At 42.2% G+C, this 22,485-nt stretch overlaps 3 protein-coding genes across 3 annotated transcripts; 2 read left to right on the forward strand and 1 right to left on the reverse strand.

The window, feature by feature from the left end:
- Positions 1 to 1,331: 1,331 nt before the first annotated feature.
- On the forward strand, positions 1,332 to 9,097 carry LOC310781118 (UDP-glucuronosyltransferase-like; the record flags this gene model as incomplete). Its single annotated transcript, XM_083641662.1, has 5 exons — positions 1,332 to 2,192; positions 4,806 to 4,937; positions 5,566 to 5,653; positions 6,923 to 7,142; positions 7,503 to 9,097. The coding sequence occupies 5 exons, from the start codon at positions 1,332 to 1,334 to the stop codon at positions 7,783 to 7,785; spliced, it is 1,584 nt and encodes a 527-aa protein (XP_083497788.1). The 3' UTR covers positions 7,786 to 9,097.
- A 2,411-nt stretch (positions 9,098 to 11,508) lies between these two features.
- LOC310780963 (granzyme B-like) lies at positions 11,509 to 16,573 on the forward strand. The gene is made up of 5 exons (XM_083641494.1): positions 11,509 to 11,630; positions 14,837 to 14,984; positions 15,391 to 15,529; positions 15,904 to 16,164; positions 16,384 to 16,573. Exons 1-5 carry the CDS (start codon positions 11,582 to 11,584, stop codon positions 16,558 to 16,560), a joined length of 774 nt encoding a protein of 257 aa, XP_083497620.1. The 5' UTR covers positions 11,509 to 11,581; the 3' UTR covers positions 16,561 to 16,573.
- Positions 16,574 to 16,582: 9 nt separating this feature from the next.
- Positions 16,583 to 22,383, reverse strand: LOC310780964 (rab-like protein 3). Its single transcript, XM_083641495.1, has 8 exons — positions 22,310 to 22,383; positions 21,790 to 21,881; positions 20,056 to 20,185; positions 19,852 to 19,966; positions 19,500 to 19,650; positions 18,783 to 18,854; positions 17,515 to 17,553; positions 16,583 to 17,304 (listed from the first exon to the last, which is right to left on the reverse strand). Exons 1-8 carry the CDS (start codon positions 22,353 to 22,355, stop codon positions 17,248 to 17,250), a joined length of 702 nt encoding a protein of 233 aa, XP_083497621.1. The 5' UTR covers positions 22,356 to 22,383; the 3' UTR covers positions 16,583 to 17,247.
- Between the last annotated feature and the right edge of the window lie 102 nt (positions 22,384 to 22,485).

Below are 22,485 nucleotides of genomic sequence, written 5' to 3' on the forward strand. Positions count from 1 at the left end.
TAAACTTGACTTGACTTGACTTGACAGCCATGACTGACATAGCGTATGTCAGCTACATACAGTACAGAGTCCTAAAGAGCTAGTGTTGTGCATGCAGTGAAAATGTTATTCTCTCTGTATTTCTGCACACTGTGGTACCTACTAGCTCAAAATAAATAAATAGATGTGAAATCAAAATTCATAATTTCAATGACCAGTTTGTTTGAAACATCACACAGCTGACAGTGGCATAACACATAGAACCCATGAAGGCGTGAAGGTGCCATGAAGGTGATCGGCCGGAAGGATTATCCGACACTTCAGTCGATCTTCGAAAATAAAGTAATTAATCTGGCAAATAGAGTTCTGATTGATCCAAACCATATCCTCTACTCTGAGTACGAGATGCTACCTTCGGGCAGACGGTTTAGAGCCAGCCGCTGTAAAAGCAACAGATATGGTCTATCCTTCCTTCCAACTTCTATTGCACTGCTGAATAGACAGCGAGCCCCTTCCTCATGGGTGTAACACCTGCACTGAATGGAAGTGCCAGAAATATGGCTCTTGTCTTGTCTTTTCTTGTTTCTTTCTCTAGTCCTTCCTGCGGTTTCTCTTTGCTTTTATTTCGCTATGGTTTTATACTCTTATTCTTTTAATTATTTTATTATTTACATGATAGTGCAATTAGGGCCAGTGTAATAAGGGTTGGTGCAATTTTTTCGCCTAAAACAGGCACCCCTAGTTCCACCCGGGTTCCGTGCAATGCTTTGTCTAATATCACTGTTGTCTTGTTGTCATGTTGTTGTTCCCTTTGATGGTGTATGTAACTGTTGCTGGTTATGCTGTAATGCACTTGATGCCCAAGACAAATTTCCCCTCGGGGACAATAAAGTTTATCTGATCTGATCTGATCTGAACCCAGTTAATTTTTCCTTCTTTTTTTGTCATGTTATATTTTGTTTTCTCATTTCAAGAGGGTGGTCCATGGATCTTTTGTTAACAATCAGAAGTGGGCCTTGTGTAACAAAAGGTTGGGAACCCCTGATATAGAAAACATACCAAACACCCACATGAGAATGAGTAAGTGGAGACAACTGCTGGACTTTACCCCAAATCCCAGTGGGACTCTCTATCTAGCCTGGGTTATATAATAATACCTTCGAAATGCAGTTTGAGCTTCCCACACAAACACAGTCTCTCTCTCTCTCTCTCTCTCACTCACAAACACACACACACACAGACACACCTCAGATCCAGTCAAGCCACCCGCCTCTTAACAACACCCACAGCCAGATCTCCAGGAAGTAGTCGGCCTTTCACAACAAGGCAGCATGCAGTGCAGAGAGGAGGCAATGGGCAGGGGGGTGTGGGTTCGTGTGCTGGGGCTGCTAGCTTGGCTGTGCTGCCTCAGTCTGGGGCCTGTTCAGGGGGGGAAGGTGCTGGTCGTGCCTGTGGATGGGAGCCACTGGCTCAGCATGAAGTTACTGGTGAACGAGCTCTCCCTCAGAGGACACGACATGGTGGTCCTGGTGCCTGAAACCAGCCTGCTGATCCAGGGCTCAGAGAACCAAAGGACCGAGGTTTACCAGGTGCCCTACACCAAGGATCAACTGGCCGCGAAGTTCACAGAACTCCAGGACGGAGTGTTCGTCAAGACGCCGGAAATCACAGATATTTTTGTCAATGTGCATCGGCTAGTTAACTTTACTTCCTTTCAGGTGACAGGCTGCGAGAGTTTGCTGCACAACCTGCCTCTCATGGATCGTCTGCGGGGAGAAGGCTTTGACCTTGTGCTCACGGACCCCTTCCTTCCCTGTGGCTCCATCTTGTCCCACGTCTTCTCCATCCCGGCTGTTTATTTCCTGCGTGGACTCCCTTGTGACTTGGATTCAAAGGCTGTGCAGTGCCCCGCTCCTCCTTCGTTTGTACCACGGTTTTTCACTGACAACACTCCCATCATGAACTTCCCACAGAGGGTCAAGAACATGATCATGGACATGGTGCAGTCCTACGTTTGCAATGTTATCTACGCCCCCTTTGATGGTCTGATCAGCAGATATTTGGGGAGCGACATGTCCTATAAGGATCTTATTGGTGAAGGTGCCATCTGGCTCCTCAGATATGACTTCACCTTTGACTGGCCAAAACCTCTAATGCCCAACATGGTCCATATTGGAGGTATCAACTGTGCAAAGAAAGCTCCTCTACCAGCGGTGAGTGTGTGCTAGTGTAAACGGGCAAGTACACTGACTGCCTGCATTTACTTAAGGCAAATAGAGGAGACTGGCTATGTTTTGAAGACACAGCCAGGGTCGAAACCTTTTATGTGGTGGGGAAAATCATGTCAGCACACTGAAAACCAGACGCCCTCAGTGTCATATTACATGGAATTCTTCGAAAGAGTGCGCACGCCGCAGGCTTAGAAAGTTCAACATTTTTTCAACTCGTGCTTGCGTGCCGAGACAAATCGTTTCCTTTTTTGATGTAAGCCAAGACAACAACAACAGCGTTTTTCTTGTCTTATTTCATAATCAGTACTCTAACTGCCAAACATACTTTCAGTGTTATATAAGACGGACATGCCCCACACACAGTGGACATGCTGTTCAGGACAAGAAGCGGTATGTAAACAAAAAGCACATATGAACCTTTATTTAGGCTGATAATACTGTAGGTTGCAGGAAGACTCAAGAAGAGGGCACAATGCCCGTGATGAAATGATAGATATAGCCGTTTGTTGAGCTGGTTAATAATGTGGCAAACAATTGTGAAAGAGGGTGTTGCTTCCCCCCTTCTCTCTTCTGGAAGCATTCAAAGCAGTCAGTGAAATCTGAACCAGGAAAGCAGTATCCTGGACTCTGGCCAATATAATCCAAGAAAGGAAGCGAGGGCCCCTTTTGTGTTCGCAGGCACCAAATGCCATACAAAAGTGGAGGATTTTGTTGATGTAGGCCTATATCAGGAAAGTGGAGGGTTTTGTTGATGTAGGCCTATATCAGGAAAGTGGAGGGTTTTGTTGATGTAGGCCTATATCAGGAAAGTGGAGGGTTTTGTTTATGTAGGCTAGGGTGACCAGACGTCCCCGATTTCGGTGCTCTGTCCCCGGCTGGAGCTGTCCCTGAAAATGTCCCCGATTTTGGCCACAAAGTCAAATAATAATACTGGCAAGAAACTCGATAACAGAGCATTTGCGGCACCACAAAAGCCTGTCATTGTGCACGTTGTGCAAAGTGCTGCCTGTGTGTGACAGAGTAGATCACAGAGTAGATGTCCTCCCTCTGCCCGTGCCGTGGTTTTCCCAGGACGCAGCCGCACGCAACTGAAGCCCCAGAGGTGGCGAACGAGAGGCGGAGTCTGCTTGCTGCTTTTGCTACCGTCCTTGTTTACCGGACCCCATTCAGCGGGTTATCCATCCCAGTTGTTTTGAATAGTTAAAAGTACAGTAAAACTATCTGGTAAGTAAGTGCAGTAACTAACTCAAAACGTTTTTGCAGAGAAGTCAGTAACGTTTTTATGTACACCAAACTCCATTGAAAAAAATCACAATTTTTAACATGATTGGCGATGGATCATTGTTATCTAGTCATTAGCCTACTGTTTCCTAAATTGGCCTTCAGCCATCAAAACTTTGATAACCCCTGGTTTAAATTAAACACAATAGGTCATATTTATCTCTAGATTACAATTTTAATCATTAAAATTGCCTTTTAGTATTAACATGATTTTTTTTAATTATTTTGTCAGCATTTAATATTAAATTAGCAGTTAATATGGTCATGTGGCCATTGAATACTTGAAACTGGTGAGCGACACCCTAAACTCAAGGAAAGTGTTTACTGAGGTAATAAATCACTACTGTAATGTTTTTGTTTTGTGTAAATAAATTATCCACCAGTTGGTGAGGTCAAAGAGAGAAGTTGTCCCTCTCTTCCTGCCACTCTACACAATACACCAGTAGCCTATTTCCCATGAATTACCTAGGCTGTCTAATTTGTGGTAAATGTGCCAGATAACTAGTAACCATTGTAAACTGCTTCTTTTTCAATTGTTTCAAAATCACAAAGTTCTTCATAGATCTAGCCTCTTACTTTTGCTCTCAAAGTGCACCAGATGTATGCATTTTACTGTAAAATGTACACAATTTTCTAAAAATACGGGGGGGCATAGCCCCCCCTGGACCCCCCTAGCGGACCAGAAAATGTCCCCGATTTTCATTTGAGAAATCTGGTCACCTTAATGTAGGCCTATATCAGGAAAGTGGAGGGTTTTGTTGATGTAGGCCTATATCAGGAAAGTGGAGGGTTTTGTTGATGTAGGCCTATATCAGGGGTGTCATGCAATTAAGCCACAACTCTGAGGCGGCAACATTCGGTGACATTTTTTAGCGGTGACCTAAGGTAGCCGCCCAAAGTTTTTGGCTATTTCTCTCAAATGTTGGCCATTTGAAGCCAGATTTAGAGGAATATCTCATTTTAAATTAACATTAGGATTAGACTGTTGTGATGTCTTTAGTCAGTTTTAAACATCAATATTTGCTCCTTTTCTCATTAGGGTAAACGCTGTATATTTATTTAGAGATTTTTGTCAATTATTTGTGCGGTTATGGTTATTAGCTTAGTCACTCACTTCTACACTAGCTTCTACACTGCACACATCCGATTGTTTTAACCATGATTGCCTTGTCTATAGGAATACACATTTTTATTACATCTTGTCAGCTGCCCAGCAGTTTGCCAGAGCCTTTTACTATGAACATATAGTTATACATCTGTAAACAATGTGCAAGTCTGTTTTACCGGTACATTGTTTCTCCAATGTCCCTGCAGGACTTGCAGGAGTTTGTGGACGGCTCAGGGGATGATGGCTTTATTGTCTTTACCATGGGCTCCATGTTGTCCAACATGCCAGAGAAGATTGCCAAACATTTCTTTGATGCCTTCAGGCAAATTCCTCAAAGGGTAAGAAAAGCTTTACTGGATTAAATCCATGTGCCTAGATTCAATCAATCTATATGCAAATAGTCTAGTGATTAGTAACCAGCCAAATGAATCAATCAGTTAATTCAGCAGCACTGCAGACATTCACACAATAGAGATTTTTCCAACTCAGCATGTCATCTGAAACTGTAATCCTGCATGAGTTTGACCCACAGAACTTTGTCCCACACTCTATCTTTTATTTGTATTGTATTTTATTATGGTGTGATGCTGCTGTTACTGCTGCTATTGCTGCTGTGATTATTAACCACGTGTAGGCTGGTCACCAATCTGACTGTTGTTCTTTTAGACCACTGTACCCTGCAGGCCACTTCCCTCCCCTTTGCTGTACTTTATGTCATGTGCTTTGTGTGTTCTTGCTGCAAACCAAATTGCCCATCGGGGACATAATAAAGTTGAAGTTGAAGTATGAGTCAAACATCAGAAGTTAAAGGAATAGTTCACCCAAAAATGAAAATTCTATCACTATTGACCCTCATGCCATTTGAAACACACAAATGTGTGTTTGTACATATAACACACGGGGAGGTTGTCGGTACAACGCCTTAGCAGCCTTCTTCTTGAATGATAAATGCTGTTTATGTTTCAGGTTTTGTGGAGATATACTGGAGTTGTACCTGAAGATTTGCCCAAGAACGTCAGACTTATGAAGTGGCTACCTCAGAATGACCTCCTAGGTTTGTTTAGTTTAGATCAGTCAAATATAAGATAAAATCATGCTATTTCCATGTCAAACTATCTATCCCAAATAGATTCTGATGGTCATACCTGAAATCAATTTATTTTAGGTACAGTATTGGTATTGAACTACAGCATTCAAATCAACCACAACAACTAATTTTAAAATGTGTTTTAGACTAATTTAACCTGTCATTAAGTAACTTGGACTTGATCCATGGTATAGAGAAAACAATTTAGTTTCACTGTTACACTACTGACTAATTTTCTACAGTTAAACACAGATAAAACAGAGATCATCATCATAGCAGACTCATCGCAGAATTACATTTCCTCCCACCTTGGCCCCTTCTCATCTAATATTACTAACTCTTGTAGAAATCTCGGTATCATAACCATCTCAATTTCGACCAGCACATAAATTCCGTTGTCAAATCATGTTTTTTTTTCAATTAAGAAATTTAAAAAAAATTAGGTCAGTCTTATCTGCTAGAAATCTGGAAACAGTAATTCATGCATTTATCTCATGCCGGTTAAATTACTGCAATAAACTTTTCTCCTGTCTCACACAACAAAACATCAATAAACTTAAATTAATTTGAAATGCCGCAGCTAGACTCCTATCCAGATCCAACAGGAGAGAACATATCTCACTGGTCTTAAAATCACTTCATTGGCTCCCAGTTCGTTTTACAATTGATTTAAAAAATGTAATGATCACTTTTAAGGCTTGTAGAGGACTAGCTCCAGAGTATATAGCTGACCTCCTGAACCCCTACGAGCCAAACCGCAAGCTGAGATCCTCTGGGAGGTCACTCCTGGCCATTCCTCCATCCAAACTCATAACTAAAGGTGAGCGGGCCTTCTCTGTTCAGGCTCCTCGGTTATGGAATTACCTCCCAGAGGAGATCAGGGAAGCGACCACATCGTCTTCTTTTAAGTCACGTCTAAAAACTCACTATTTCAGACTTGCTTTTTATTGATCTTATTGTGATTTTATTGTTTTATTCTCCTTGTATTATATTGTTAAACTTTTACATGTATATTTTACATCTACCTTGTGTCTTTTAATTGTGTAATTTTATGTATTGTCTGCCTTTTGCCTTTTTAATCTGTATGTAAAGTGATTTGTAACTTGTTTTGAAAAGCGCTATATAAATAAATGTATTATTATTATTATTATTATGGTATTAAATGAGCATAATGCCATTACTGCATTTACCTTGAACTGGGCCAAAAATAATTGTGGCTTCTCCCATGCCTCACAGGTCACCCCTTTGTGAAGGCCTTCATCACTCATGGCGGTACCCACGGCATCTACGAGGGTATCTGTAATGGTGTGCCCATGGTGATGATGCCACTGTTTGGGGACCAGAGTAGTAACGTTCATCGCATGGTGGCCCGCGGTGTGGCAGTGAAACTCGGTGTGTTTGATGTGACCACTGAGGCAGTGTTAGACGCGCTCAATAAGGCCATCTATGACAAAAGGTAAGAAGGCAGGATGTCAACTCAAGAGCATATTAATTTAGTGGTAAAGCTAAATGCTAAAAAAAAAACGGAGGAAAAAACTAAAGGTTGCAAAGTAGTCAGGTGAGGTTAAAGGACCACTTTTTGGTCCACTTAAAGAGGTCTGAGTTTGGTTCTTTTAAAGAGGTCCAAGTGTGAAAACACTCTTAGTTACATACGGGTAGATTCTTTGCAGAGGGAAAAGCATAAATGGATGTTCTTCTGAAAATATAGCAGATTTCTGTACAGAATGGTGATGTTTGCTGATGATCACTGACTGGAGGTTATAGGCTATATATAGTACTATAACTTTGTATTTACCGGTACATCACTGCTCCCCAGCTACACAGAGAAGATGAAGACCCTGTCTGCGATACACCTGGACCGGCCCATTGAACCCCTGGACCTGGCTGTATTCTGGACCGAGTTTGTCATGAGACACAAAGGAGCCGCACATCTGAGGTCGGCAGCCCATGAGTTGAACTGGATCCAGTATCACAGCCTGGATGTGATCGGATTATTGATTGTCATTCTTATAACTGTTATATGGGCGACACTCAAATGCTGCTTGTTCTGCGTCCACAAGTGCTGCAGGAAGGCAACTGCCAAGAGGAAGCGAGAGTAGTGCATGTAATGTGGCGTTCATTTCACTTCAGAAATGACCTAATGAAGTGGATAATGGGGGTTGAAGGAGAAAAACCAGATTGAGATTTGAAAACTGCTGTGCTGTGTATGTGGTGTTCATTAAGATTTGAAAATTACATCAAGTTGATTGGACGTCCCGTCCTCACAAGGAAAACAACATTGGTCGATTTTCAAGGGCTTTAAAATGACAGATGTTTATGAATGCGACCTCTTGTGGTCGTGTAAGTGCATGCGTGCAGTGCATAATGCCAGAGTCGGGAGCTGTAATCGGGAAGTACCAGCGACTTCTGGTCTTTAGCCTAACGACAGTCTGACTGAAATAGGGCCCAATCCAAACGTCCGTACTTCACGGCACTTGCAGACTCATGGACTTTGTGGACGTGTTCCCAGGAAGTCTGAGAGTACTAAGGCCTCCAAATCTACAATCCACCCAGTCCACAAGAGGCCTCAAGCAGACTTCCGGAGAGTCCGCTTGGGGTGCAGACTTCACTGACTCAATTACCCACAATCCATTGCAATACGGACCTGATAATAGTTTTATCCGCTTGCCGAACAAAAAACAAACTTATTGTGAATGTGTAAAACACAATTACTTTATTAAAACATTACTGGAATCATGTAGCCAGAAATAATATTCGACCATATCATGACCCAGAAATATATAGCCTTTAAGTACAGGCCATAGATTAAAGCAAAATGCATTTTATTATTCTATCTTTAGGCCTCTCTATCAACGGCTTATTTATAGCCTTGCAGTCTCTTGCCCTCGCAGGCTTGATGCGATGACATTGAACACGTCACGGCACGTACGACTGAAGTCCGCAAGGGCTCAGTCCACAAGTCCAGAGGACAGATATTTGGATTGGGCCGTGGTCGCTGACAAGTAAGGACGAAGGGGTTTGCAGACCGGTAACTTCCTCGTCGTGAGAGACCCGGTTCGCCTCCTGATGTGTTCCGTTTTTAACTGTGACCCAAATTAGTTCCCTAACAATAACGGACTTTAACTAGCATGGCGTGTTTCTTAACAGTGTCCTACGAGAGGCGTATCACCTGCACACACCATTTCGCTCATACTGATATGCTATGTCGTTTTGGGAGTCATTGGACATCAACTTATTCTGTTGTTTCAGTATGAGGATATGCCGATACTGGAGGTTGATTGAGATTTGAAAACTGCTATCCTATGCTATGTGTGTTTGTGTGTATAATTTCAAGATTGTCATTGCTACATTGTCTTAACATGAATGGATAACATGTTGCTTGCTGACAAATTCCCTGCATTTTTTTCCACTTTCAATCAAATACATTTATATATATATATATATATATATATATATATATATATATATATATATATATATATACATATACACACACACACACACACACACACACACACACACACACACACACACACACACACACACACACAACTAACTATATTAGTTGACTAATATAGTTAATAACTATATTCTATACTATATTCAAGGTATCAAATGTGTCTCATGTGAGACTAGACGTTTTGTTTTTAAGTGTTTTGGTCCGAGTGAAATATTCTCTATGGTCTCTTGTGATTCCAAATATAGCTGAATCGCTTGGTTTGACCAAGTAAAACAATTTTTATAAGCATTTTACAAAATGTATCATCAAAGGAATGGCAGACAAATGGCTCTGGTGCACATGGTATGTTTTCACTGTGGTTTCCAAAGTGAGGCAGGGCTTTGAACCAGGGACCTTCCAGTCATAGTTCTTATAACCTCAGGCGGCTGTGGGTTTGCTTACATACTGAGTGTGTCAACTTGAGTGCATCGTTTAACAGCTAATTATCTTGCCCTTGATGTTTAGACAGAGCAGACTTGAGCAGACTCAAAACAGAAAGACAGCGTGTGGATACAGTATAACACTAAGATACATGACGAAGTAGATCTATTCAAGTATCTGTATTTTCTGTTCAAGAAGACAAGAATGCTACCCTGATAACAGACTGAACTGTCAACTCGTTACACTCCGTTTCCTCCTTCAGAAGCAGCTGACTCGGTGGAGTGGGCGGATTGGAAGGTCTTGACCCGGGCAAACAAGATTGCATCTTGGCCCATGAAACTGCAATTCACTACAGAGCCACATTGTGACTATGAATGTCTGACTGTCTGTAACTCAGAGGGTTTACATGTTTTCAAACAACAGTTGTATACATAAAGATAAAAAAGTATTCCAGCTGTCATGATACGTCTATTTGTAGTACTAGTAGCTGTATAAATTGATTGTGATACACCATGCATAAGCTAATCCACAGAGATACTTCCTTAGAACATGCCCCCTCCCCCCAAGTATCCATTTATGAATATTTCTTCCCCCTTTTCTTAATTTCACTAAGATGCATTTGAATGTCCCTCACTTGACATCATTGCATTGCATTAAATGTCCCTCACTTGACATCACTTAATGGGCAAATTCCAACAACTGCAAAGATATGGTCCTTTTATGGGTGTTATCTTATTAAGCACTGGCTGGGTCAAAGTATTTCTTCATAAGACTTAATGGTATTAACAATAAGAACATACCCTGCATGCTTCTTACTACAGTATGACACTGTCTTCACTATTTTCTCTCAGCAGCATACTGTATTTAGGGGGTATAAACGTGCATATGCCTCCATCTAGTGGACAATAAGCATTACACAAAAAAGGCTGCATGCCATAGGCTCACCACAAGCCACACTTGTGCTGGCAACTACAAATGTCTTCCCACATTCACACATCTTCATGATAGGCTATTTCCAGCAGATACAATGGAGTTAGATGTATACAAAAAAAACAGTGAATGTCAGGTTTTGGTGTCACTCCCTCAGAATCCAAGAGTGAGCGCTTTCCGGTGGAGCTGCCAATTTAGCAAAAAGTAAAAAATAATCTCTCTCTCTCTCTCTCTACCCATTTTTTTTTTGTGTGTGGAAAAACCTATCTCTTTCCTTTAAGTATGTTTTACCATTGAGTTTTGTTTAAACTCCCAGAGGAAGGCAAGATGATGGAACACATCAGGAGTTTCTTTTTAATCTTCTCACTTTATTCCTTTGGGTCTGTGCACTCTCTCATCTCTTATCTGATCCATAAACTGAATATCTTGCCCTTTGGATCATCAGTATTCACTGATCAGGCCACTTAAGATTGGTTTGAATCACAAGGTGCTTTGCATAACTGATGACTGCAGTTATATTTTGCAATACCTTTCATTAAAAATGTCCCTAGTCTATTGCACAATATACACAGAATTTCTAGAACAGACAATATAAAGCCATGTTTTTCAACTCACTTTCTTTTTTTGTTTCTTTTTACAACAAACGGGCCCACTTCATTCCTAGCACCATTCTACACCGTTGAGCGATGGAAAATACCAGCAGATGGGTGGGTGTTGGTGTCTTGACACTGCAGTGGGTGGAGAGTTTAAACTGTAGCCTACGGACCCAAATGTGCAGACTAATAAGACATTGAAGTGCAAACAAGCATTAGGTTGTTGATGGTTTAACACCAAGTTCTTTCAATAAATCCACACAATAGGCTGGTTTATCTATTTGTGACAACTTATATGACTTATTCCTAAAGATGGTCTCACGTAGGCATGCTGCAGTGAAACACCTCCTCTGTCTGTGCAAGAATCATTTTGACAAATCAGACCCCCCCCCCCCCTCAAAGTTTCCGGTGTGGGAGCTGGAGGGTACAAAAAGTGGCAGAGAGAGCACTGCTAGACTGTTCTGATCTTACAGTAACTCCTGCACTGCTACCATGATGCAATACTGCATTATATTTCTCTTTCTGCTGCTCTCCCTCACTGGTAAGATCTCATCTTTTTACAACAGCCCCTCTCTAAAGTACGGCTTGGGCATGAAGAGTAGCATTCAAAATGTCTACTGGCATAGCTCATTATGGGTTTAAGTTATTGGTATTCTTAAAAGTTTGCTTAATAGCTTAAGTGTAATAGCAGCTGTTCTTGGAAATAGTGACCATAGCTGCTTGGAAATATTTACCAAAGAATATCTAGAGGCCAACATTTTCCAAAATGGCTATAGACGGTTTTAACTTGACAACAAAAACATTTTAAATTGAACCCCCGCTCACTTCCTGTTGCAGTGTTTGCTATGGACATAAAAGAAAAAAAAACATTCAAGTGCAGGACTGACCATTCCGTAAAAACCGCCTATACAGCTGAGCAGCGAAAACAAAAGTAACGATGTCGAGTGAATATTTCTGCAGTTTGCCGAATGCTGAGAAAAAGGAAGTGCTGTGGGGTTGCGCTCTGGTGAAAACCGTCTATACTGTAGTATGTTAGAATTAAGCCCATCACTGAATTCTGCTTTTGTTGATTTGTAAGCAAGTCAAAATCATAGTCACAGTATCATCTGGCTGGAGCATCTATGATCCTGTATCTTGTAAATAATCCACTGACAGAGAAGGGGAGTCAAGTCGCAGGACTTGGGACTTGACTGGATTTACAATTTGAATTGCTTGAGACTTGACTTGATGCATGAAAAGAAGACTTTGGACTTTACGTTGACTTGTACTTTGGTTTCAACAAATTTAAATTATGTTTTCTGAATTTGGATGGAATGATTGAATTAATTTATTGAAGTTGAAAATGAGTGCTTATAGAAATCCAACTCACAATGCTCTTACCATGTTTTTTTTTTTATCTTATTAAAACCATATTGCATTGGAAAGTCCTAGATATTGAAATGATACTGGACTCCTGAGTTGTTCTAACATTTAGATCTGAGACTTGATATTAATGACATGACTTAGCCTTAACCTGACCTGAGACTTGTCCCTTTTCTCTTCCTGTAAGAGGCCACAGTGTGGCATCGTGACCTGAGACTTGTCCCTCTTCTCTTCCTGTAAGAGGCCACAGTGTGGCATCGTGACCTGAGACTTGTCCCTCTTCTCTTCCTGTAAGAGGCCACAGTGTGGCATCGTGACCTGAGACTTGTCCCTCTTCTCTTCCTGTAAGAGGCCACAGTGTGGCATCGTGACCTGAGACTTGTCCCTCTTCTCTTCCTGTAAGAGGCCACAGTGTGGCATCATGACCTGAGACTTGTCCCTCTTCTCTTCCTGTAAGAGGCCACAGTGTGGCATCGTGACCTGTCTTGTCCCTCTTTTCTTCCTGTAAGAGGCCACAGTGTGGCATCGTGACCTGAGACTTGTCCCTCTTCTCTTCCTGTAAGAGGCCACAGTGTGGCATCATGACCTGAGACTTGTCCCTCTTCTCTTCCTGTAAGAGGCCACAGTGTGGCATCGTGACCTGAGACTTGTCCCTCTTCTCTTCCTGTAAGAGGCCACAGTGTGGCATCATGACCTGAGACTTGTCCCTCTTCTCTTCCTGTAAGAGGCCACAGTGTGGCATCGTGACCTGTCTTGTCCCTCTTTTCTTCCTGTAAGAGGCCACAGTGTGGCATCGTGACCTGAGACTTGTCCCTCTTCTCTTCCTGTAAGAGGCCACAGTGTGGCATCATGACCTGAGACTTGTCCCTCTTCTCTTCCTGTAAGAGGCCACAGTGTGGCATCATGACCTGAGACTTGTCCCTCTTCTCTTCCTGTAAGAGGCCACAGTGTGGCATCGTGACCTGTCTTGTCCCTCTTTTCTTCCTGTAAGAGGCCACAGTGTGGCATCATGACCTGAGACTTGTCCCTCTTTTCTTCCTGTAAGAGGCCACAGTGTGGCATCATGACCTGAGACTTGTCCCTCTTTTCTTCCTGTAAGAGGCCACAGTGTGGCATCGTGACCTGTCTTGTCCCTCTTTTCTTCCTGTAAGAGGCCACAGTGTGGCATCGTGACCTGAGACTTGTCCCTCTTCTCTTCCTGTAAGAGGCCACAGTGTGGCATCGTGACCTGAGACTTGTCCCTCTTCTCTTCCTGTAAGAGGCCACAGTGTGGCATCGTGACCTGAGACTTGTCCCTCTTCTCTTCCTGTAAGAGGCCACAGTGTGGCATCGTGACCTGAGACTTGTCCCTCTTTTCTTCCTGTAAGAGGCCACAGTGTGGCATCGTGACCTGAGACTTGTCCCTCTTCTCTTCCTGTAAGAGGCCACAGTGTGGCATCGTGACCTGAGACTTGTCCCTCTTCTCTTCCTGTAAGAGGCCACAGTGTGGCATCATGACCTGAGACTTGTCCCTCTTCTCTTCCTGTAAGAGGCCACAGTGTGGCATCATGACCTGTCTTGTCCCTCTTCTCTTCCTGTAAGAGGCCACAGTGTGGCATCATGACCTGTCTTGTCCCTCTTCTCTTCCTGTAAGAGGCCACAGTGTGGCATCGTGACCTGAGACTTGTCCCTCTTCTCTTCCTGTAAGAGGCCACAGTGTGGCATCGTGACCTGAGACTTGTCCCTCTTCTCTTCCTGTAAGAGGCCACAGTGTGGCATCATGACCTGTCTTGTCCCTCTTCTCTTCCTGTAAGAGGCCACAGTGTGGCATCATGACCTGTCTTGTCCCTCTTTTCTTCCTGTAAGACGCCACAGTGTGGCATCCTGACCTGAGACTTGTCCCTCTTCTCTTCCTGTAAGAGGCCACAGTGTGGCATCATGACCTGAGACTTGTCCCTCTTCTCTTCCTGTAAGACGCCACAGTGTGGCATCATGACCTGAGACTTGTCCCTCTTTTCTTCCTGTAAGACGCCACAGTGTGGCATCATGACCTGAGACTTGTCCCTCTTTTCTTCCTGTAAGAGGCCACAGTGTGGCATCGTGACCTGAGACTTGTCCCTCTTTTCTTCCTGTAAGACGCCACAGTGTGGCATCATGACCTGAGACTTGTCCCTCTTCTCTTCCTGTAAGAGGCCACAGTGTGGCATCATGACCTGAGACTTGTCCCTCTTCTCTTCCTGTAAGACGCCACAGTGTGGCATCATGACCTGAGACTTGTCCCTCTTTTCTTCCTGTAAGACGCCACAGTGTGGCATCATGACCTGAGACTTGTCCCTCTTCTCTTCCTGTAAGAGGCCACAGTGTGGCATCATGACCTGAGACTTGTCCCTCTTCTCTTCCTGTAAGACGCCACTGAGAGTGGCATCGTGAACGGAAAGGAGGTCAAGCCTCACTCCAGACCCTACATGGTGTCTCTCCAGGTCCGCGGAAACCATGTTTGTGGAGGGACACTCATTCGGAAGGACTTTGTTTTAACCTCAGCACACTGCAAAATGTGAGCATATTTGACATATTTACAGTGTAGCTACAGTGACATTTGAATGCATGTAAACTTAAGCACTGAAGATAAGATTTATTTTTATGCAAGCATCACATGTGCTTATCTTGCTAAGAGACTACACTATTGTCATTCCTTTAAAAAAGCTAGATATGACGAGGAGCTGTGGCTGCTAAATCAGTATCACCTATTTAAATCCGTTTGTGAGAAACCTGCATTTACTGTAATGTTTTAATGATCGTTTTTGACCCGCCTTTTTCATGTTTATATTGTTTTTAGATTGATTGCTTTTGCTGCTTGATTTCATGTGTTTCAAGCCCTTGTTTGTAATTGTTAGGAAAAGTACAATAAAGTACTATATGAATAAATCTAATGATTTTAAATGCATTTATTATTCACTCAGGTCTGAGGACATGATGGTGGTACTTGGAGCACACAACATAAAGAAGAAGGAGAAAAGTCAGCAAAGAATCCCAGTGGCTAAGTTCTATCAGAATCCTAACTACACTGGTCAATTCTCTTATGACATTATGCTGCTTAAGGTAACTACACTGGTCAATTCCCTTATGACATTATGCTGCTTAAGGTAAACGGACAGCTTAAAACTGCACTTTGCTGCTCCTCTCAACAAAAGCTAACAGAGATTAAAGTCTCAATTTGTACAGCACTTTTAACCGATATTATTATCAGTCAAAAGTGTGCGTTAAAACTCAAAATACCACATGCTTTCTGCCAGTCCTAAAGAAATCCTTTTTGATTACATTTGATTTACCTTTTTTTAAATGGCATAATAAAAAGATATTTAACAATGCCCATCAAAATTGCATTACATTTTTATAGCAAAATGCCATGTTTTTACTTCCTGGAAAACAGTCAATTGACCGATCACCAACTGCTGCTCTGTCCTGTTTCACAGTTAAAGACGAATGCCAAACTGAATCAGTATGTGAAGGACATTGGACTACCGAAGAAAGATGGGAAAATCCCAGCCAACATTAAGTGTGCCGTGGGTGGGTGGGGACGAACTGGACCCGACACACCCGGCTCGGACGTTCTGAGGGAGACGACGGTGAAGATGCAATTCAACTTTGAGTGCAAAAACAGGTGGCGTGAATACTTCTCCAGTGAGCAAATGATATGCACCCACTCTGACGGAAGGAAGGGGGGGATTTGTCAGGTAATCAAACAGAAATTTATTTGAATCAGATCAACAAAAAAGTAGCTGACATGCTGCCATGGACTGAGTTTCTTGAACATTCGACAATTGAAAGTTGTTTAACAGCACGATGTATAATTTTGAATATATGGGTTTTAATGGCAAAATTAGCATTAGGCTAGGCTACCTAGCTTTGTTTAAACCACACAATAAACTCCTCATGTTGCATTTTTATCCTAGGGTGATTCCGGTGGGCCGCTAATCTGCAACACTAAGCCTCAGGGGATATCAGCATTTACTAAAAAGAAAAACCAAACGGACGACAACGACAAGGGGTGTGATGACCCCAAGTTTCCACACGTCTTCATGAAAATACATTTCTTTCTCCCCTGGATTAAGACGGTGATGCAAGGATAAGAGTATGTTGCACGGGCCACCATGGAAAGGGGCCAAGAATGTTGCCCTTTTGTCATTTGCTTATTAAATATTGCAGAGTAATGCAATGGATGTTTAGCAAATCAATGCTTTTGAAGCAGATTTGTGAATCTTTGACATGTGGATAATAGGCACACACAAAAGTAAACAATTAATTTGCTATAGCAAAAGAATGAATAAACATCTGGAATAAAAACATTGTATTCCATTCATTTCTAATCATTTACTCATTCACTTTGTATATTCCTGACATTTGCCCTTAGCTCTGCTTCAGTCCATCTTGTAGGACTAAGTTGCAAGAGTGTCCAAAATATCTCTAACACCAATCTAACTTTTAGCCTGGGAAAAAAAAACATGCTGATAACATGACCTGACATTCTGATTCACTTTACGCATCTCACATAATCTGGATGCTTTACCAACTTTGTGCTGCACTCCTATTTGCTCAGCGGCTGTCTGAATTGTCTTGACTACATTGATTATTTGCAGATGAAAAACGTCCAAAATACGCAGCATGTTTGAGTAGATTGTACATAAAGGAGAAATGGCAGCGAGACAAAGCGGGGGGCAAAGGAGAGCAGGTATACGTTTTGATGGTTGACTTGTGGTGTAAACTGCCACAGAGAAACAGATCGAACCACAGACTGCCGCTGTTGTGTTCATGGCTTGTCAATCGTAGTGCAAACTTTTGAAGTTGAACCGTTTCCTGTCAGTGAAACCAGTCATCTGCAGGGAAAGTGAGAGATAGCTTTTGCAATAAAGGAGTAGTGTGCCCCAAAAATGAACTTCAGTCATTAAATGCTCAGTTGCGACTAACATGGATTAAGTTTGTATTTTGGGGTATTACATTCCTTTAACAAAAAATGACTAGGATAACTTAATTGGCTAATTTTACTGTTTATAAAAGAGATGAAAGAGTGGCCAGGTAAAACTTACCTGACTTGGATCTCTCGTGAAGTATCTCTTCTCTACGACCTGTTAAATGTCAGAATGGAACATTTTTGATTGACTAACCAGGTTCATGAGCACTTCACACTTAGAACATAATGGAAGGAACAGAGCTCTAAACATCCTGTGCTTTTCAAATGTAATGACTATGGATTTTAGGGGGTGGAAACTTTAAGGTACAACAACAGCAGAAGAGATTTTACAAATGACCTCCCACACAAAAAAACAGATCAATTCTCATCATGTGCCAAATGAGCCTACAGGTCTGTTGTCTGCAGCATATACTGTATATTGGGGATTGACAGGGGTATGAGGGGGAGGGACCACAATGGCACAGGGACCAATCCCATTGCAGAAATAGCCAAGGCCCAAATGATTCAAAATGTATCAAGTCAACACTAAACAAGACAAAATTCAATGCAAGTGCAAGCTTTTTTTTTATTAAAATTGTGGCTCGTTCAATATTTGATCTGCAAATTGATCAAGATTTTTGTGGAAAATGTGCATCCCTATTCCCTACCTCCCATGTCTAAACTAAGCGGAATATTGTTTTAAGGGCCATTTCACCAAAGGCAGGATAAACATTTGGGCTGTGCAATAAAATCGATACGGCAATATCGCAATTTCAGAAAAATATCACGATATATCGCTCTATCAATTTTTTGCACAGCTATGCGTTTAGTGACACAATAAGAATACTTATCCACTTTTTTTTTAAAGTCTGAGACTGTGGGCCTCTCCTCAGACAAGGCTTGGAAAAATGTGACACCCCCCCATAGACACTCATGTCAACAATTGAGCCAAGATAGCCTGATATTGCTGTTTGACATACTTCAGACTACACCAAATACATAAAAAAGGTTTGTCTGAAGTAACGCATTTATTAGGTTCCGACTCTGGGAAAGTGGGTAAAAAACAGTCAAATTCCGCACAAGTACTGTATCTCTGAACTATCTCTTTAACCAAATCACACACATTTAGGCTAATCTATGCCATCTCCACTTGATAGCTATTCTTTTTTTCACTTCCATTCACTGAGCCTCCCCTGAAACCGTTTGGAGCCCCCCTGGGGAGGCCCGCCTCCCACTTTGAAAACCTCTGATGTCAAGTATTGCAATATATATTGTATCGCAATGTATCGTGATAAAATTGTATCGTGGCCCAGGTATCATGATGCGCATCATATCGTGAGGTCCCTGCCAATACCCAGCCCTAATAAACGTGCATGTTCCATGGCTGCACTGTGAGTCTCTCACCTTATCAAAGAACCTGCTCAGCTTCACTGCATTGGACGTGCCTGCAGCAAGGTATCTGGGGTTTGTGCAGTCCTGTGAAACAAGATAACACCTTAGCCACAAACCTCCAAGAACGTGGGTTGACTTTTCTTTTTCCATTCAATGCTTCACAGTAACACATATGTCACTGCTTTTTCCTCCTGGGTGATGAACAGAAGAGACACTCTAACCAGATTTCCCCTGCAACTTGTGTTGTCCAAAAACATATTTAGGACTATTCTCTCTTATGTATGTGCACTTTAGAACGCAAACTCTCCAGATATGTATGGAATTGGAAACTCAGTAAATGTGTGATCAATTCAAGTATTGACTTCTATATTAGTAGATATTTTCTGCGACTTCAAATATACTGTGAAGCAGGGATGTATGAATATTTTATGTGAGTGCAAATTCCATCATGATGTTCTCAGGTGTTTTGTTACTAAATTATCTCCATACTAGCTGGTCTAAAATGAGCCCTCTGACAGAATATGGGCTTAGGAGTGATGTCAGTTTTTCTTCTTCTTCCTTCTCTAATTGTGTTAACTTCTTGTAAATGAACAACTGGTCAATTTGCTGGGGACTCCCTCAAGGACCCCAGGTGGTCCCCGGATCCTGTGTTGAAAACCACTGCTTCCGTCCACCCCTCCTTGTACGGCCGGCCACCCACAAAAGTGAAAATGGTGCAGTGGGCCCTACCAGGTTGATCTCCTCTGCGTTGAAGTCTTCAGACAGGAAGGCGGTCCGGGTGAGGACGTCGTTGCGTTTGTTCTCGGGGATTTGGTCAAACTTGGTGCCAAACAGCAGCAAAGGCACCGGGTTCTCAGCGAACTGCTCTCTGTCATACTCACTGCGGGGGGAGAGAATGTTCTCATTACTTTAGCATACAGTAATATAAACATTGTATAGGTCTCAGACAATAATCACAATTTAAAATCATATTTTTCCCTACAGCACTGAATGCTCGTCCTTGTGAGCTGTAATGTATGGTGTGTAAGGTCAGGTGTGTATGAAAATAATCGATATACAGACTCAAGCCTACTGTACTTACCCATTTGAGACAATGACTCCTGTTGGAGAGGAGTCTTTGTTCAAAGCCTCTAAAGACCAGCGGTAGAGATTCTGACTTGATTTCTTGTTCGTCAAATCATGTACCAATATAATGCCTGGAAAAATACAAAAAAATAAATACTAACAACTAGCGATCTTTCTGCTTTGTTTGAATAAATGCCAACATTTCCAAAATCTACTTTACCGTTAACTGAATTGTAGAAGACAGCTCTGGTGCTTTTCAAACTGCTGGCGCTGCCAACAGATCCTCCGACATCCCAGAGTTCAATGTAATAGGTTTTCTCCTCTGGGGTTCCCTCCTTATAGTCATGAACCTGGAAATGGAATTGTTTTCTAGACTGATCACCACAGCACTGACATGACGAATGTTATTTATGTTGTGTGATTACAGTTATCTTAGAATTAATCAACACTGCACTACACACTGGTTGTCAATGGTAAGCCCTAAATTGATTCCAATTCATTTGTATACATAAATAATTATATTATTACTATTGGTTTCAGTGAGAGATTTAGTGTCCCCTGGTCGAAATGCTATTTAAGATTTGGGGCAGGATCAAATTCTGGGATAAAAGTGACTGAATATTTCTTATTTGGGGATTTCTTTTGTCTTTTTTTTTGCATGACAATAATCTAATTAAAAGATGTTGAATTTTGGGTGGTATTAAAATGCTGCCTGTGTAAACTTCTACATCTGTTGGACCATATATGTAGCCAAGTGGAACGGATGTTGTGGGGCACTGCGTCGGGGACAGTGATTAGTCAATGAGAAGCACCCGTTGGCGTTCCGCGGAAGCTAGACTGGGCTGGGTCGCCTCCACGAAGGGCTGGGAATCCTGCATGTAGCCTGGTCCACACGCTGCTCCAGGGGCAGGCATCGACTCCGGCTGACCACGCTTGCGTTTGCTTTATTCGGGGGGTAATTTCTCTGCCTTGTGTTAATGTTGAGGCATCATTGCCCGCCGTTACGGACCGTAAATTAATAAATCAATTGTTTGTAGGAGAACCCAGTGTCAGAGCGGCATCTTGCCTTCCTTTAACGGTGTGTGCCGGACCGGTGGACCGCCTGTACGAGGCTGGACGTGTTTAATATGTTTTTGGGGGTGGTGGTTTGTCATGTAAATAACTTGTGTGTTGCTTAACTAATGGTGTGTATTTGTGCCCATGAGTGGTGTACAGGGATAGTGGGGAGGAAATCCGAGCAGGGGATCGGCTGTACAGCTGGTGAGTTTGAATATATTTTATTTCTTGTCTCTGTTGTTGGGAGGAATAAGTGTAGTGGCTGAATTATGTTTTGTTTCATTTGGTTGACAGCTAGTGCGCCACTGCACTGGTTTTCCTTTTCTTTTGTTCCTTTGATTTAATTGCTTACTGTATTACCACCCCATCTTGCTGTAAGCCGGTAGCCTACTATGGCCCAGTATACAGACTGTGTGAGCCCTTTTGCACTGGGTGGTGTGCCACCTTGTGTGCTGGTAGATGTTTGAAGGTGCATGCTGAATGTCAACCAACCTCTTCACTTGTGCGTAAATCATTTTAATCAACAAAACTATTTTTCTGAATAGTAAAGATTTCTATTTTAATATTACGCTGCTCCCTGGTAATGTGTGCCTTAATGGCGTTTGAACCTGTTGTCTGTGGTTAGATGCCACATATATTTTGAAACATGGAACACACCATGCAGTTCCTAGTATCGCTGGCCAGCCTCCCCTCCCTAGGCGAGACTATGCAGTTCCTAACTTTTTCAGTACACAAGTATAGGACCAATATAGACAAGGGACATTAAAACAGTCATTGTAGGTCCTATCTGGCTACAGTTTGTGAAATGTTGACTACAAACCTGCACTATCTACATTTACAGTAACATTAACTTGTATGTGAATGGCTGTAGTAAACAATAGGTGTTCAAGATGCTTACCCGTACATCCACTGAGCAGCCAACAGTCCACGATGGATTTCCTAAAACCTGATTGTGACATAACAGATGGACCAGGGAAGACTTCCCTACACCTGTGAAAGACAAGGGATGTACGGTATGTAGCGTTATGTGGATAACTGAGGGCCAAAGCGTGTTACAACTTTCATCAGGTACCACATACAGTCCATGGGTGCCACTTTATAGGCCAATTACCACAACTGTTAATTAGCAAACATCAAATACACCAAGTAGGGTGGAAGCGAGCAGTGTGAAGAAATTCTAAACGTTGTTAACAAGCAAAGTGCTGTTTAGTGGCTTATGTGCCGAATTGATCATATTAACCTAGAGATTCGTAAAAAGGTTGTAGCCTAGTTATGTTGGATTTACCAGCCATGGCAACATTAAACACCCAGGCCATCAACACAGCATGCTCGTCTAGACCAAAGCACATACTGTTAAATACTCACAGCAGGCACGTTCATATAATGTTTGAATTGTCAAAAATACAAAACATTCTTACCTGAATCTCCCAAAACCAACACTTTTACCCTGTCAAGAGAAGCCATTTTTGGTGACAGCCACGTCCCGGAAGAACACGATACATTGCAGTTCTCGTATTGGTTCAATATAACGACTTCATCTGAACTGAAACAAAGGCATTGGACCGTCATAATATCAGTCAAAATCACATTGCTC

The sequence above is a fragment of the Poromitra crassiceps genome (genome assembly GCF_964638095.1).
Source record: "Poromitra crassiceps genome assembly, chromosome: 8".
Taxonomy (NCBI): domain Eukaryota; kingdom Metazoa; phylum Chordata; class Actinopteri; order Beryciformes; family Melamphaidae; genus Poromitra; species Poromitra crassiceps.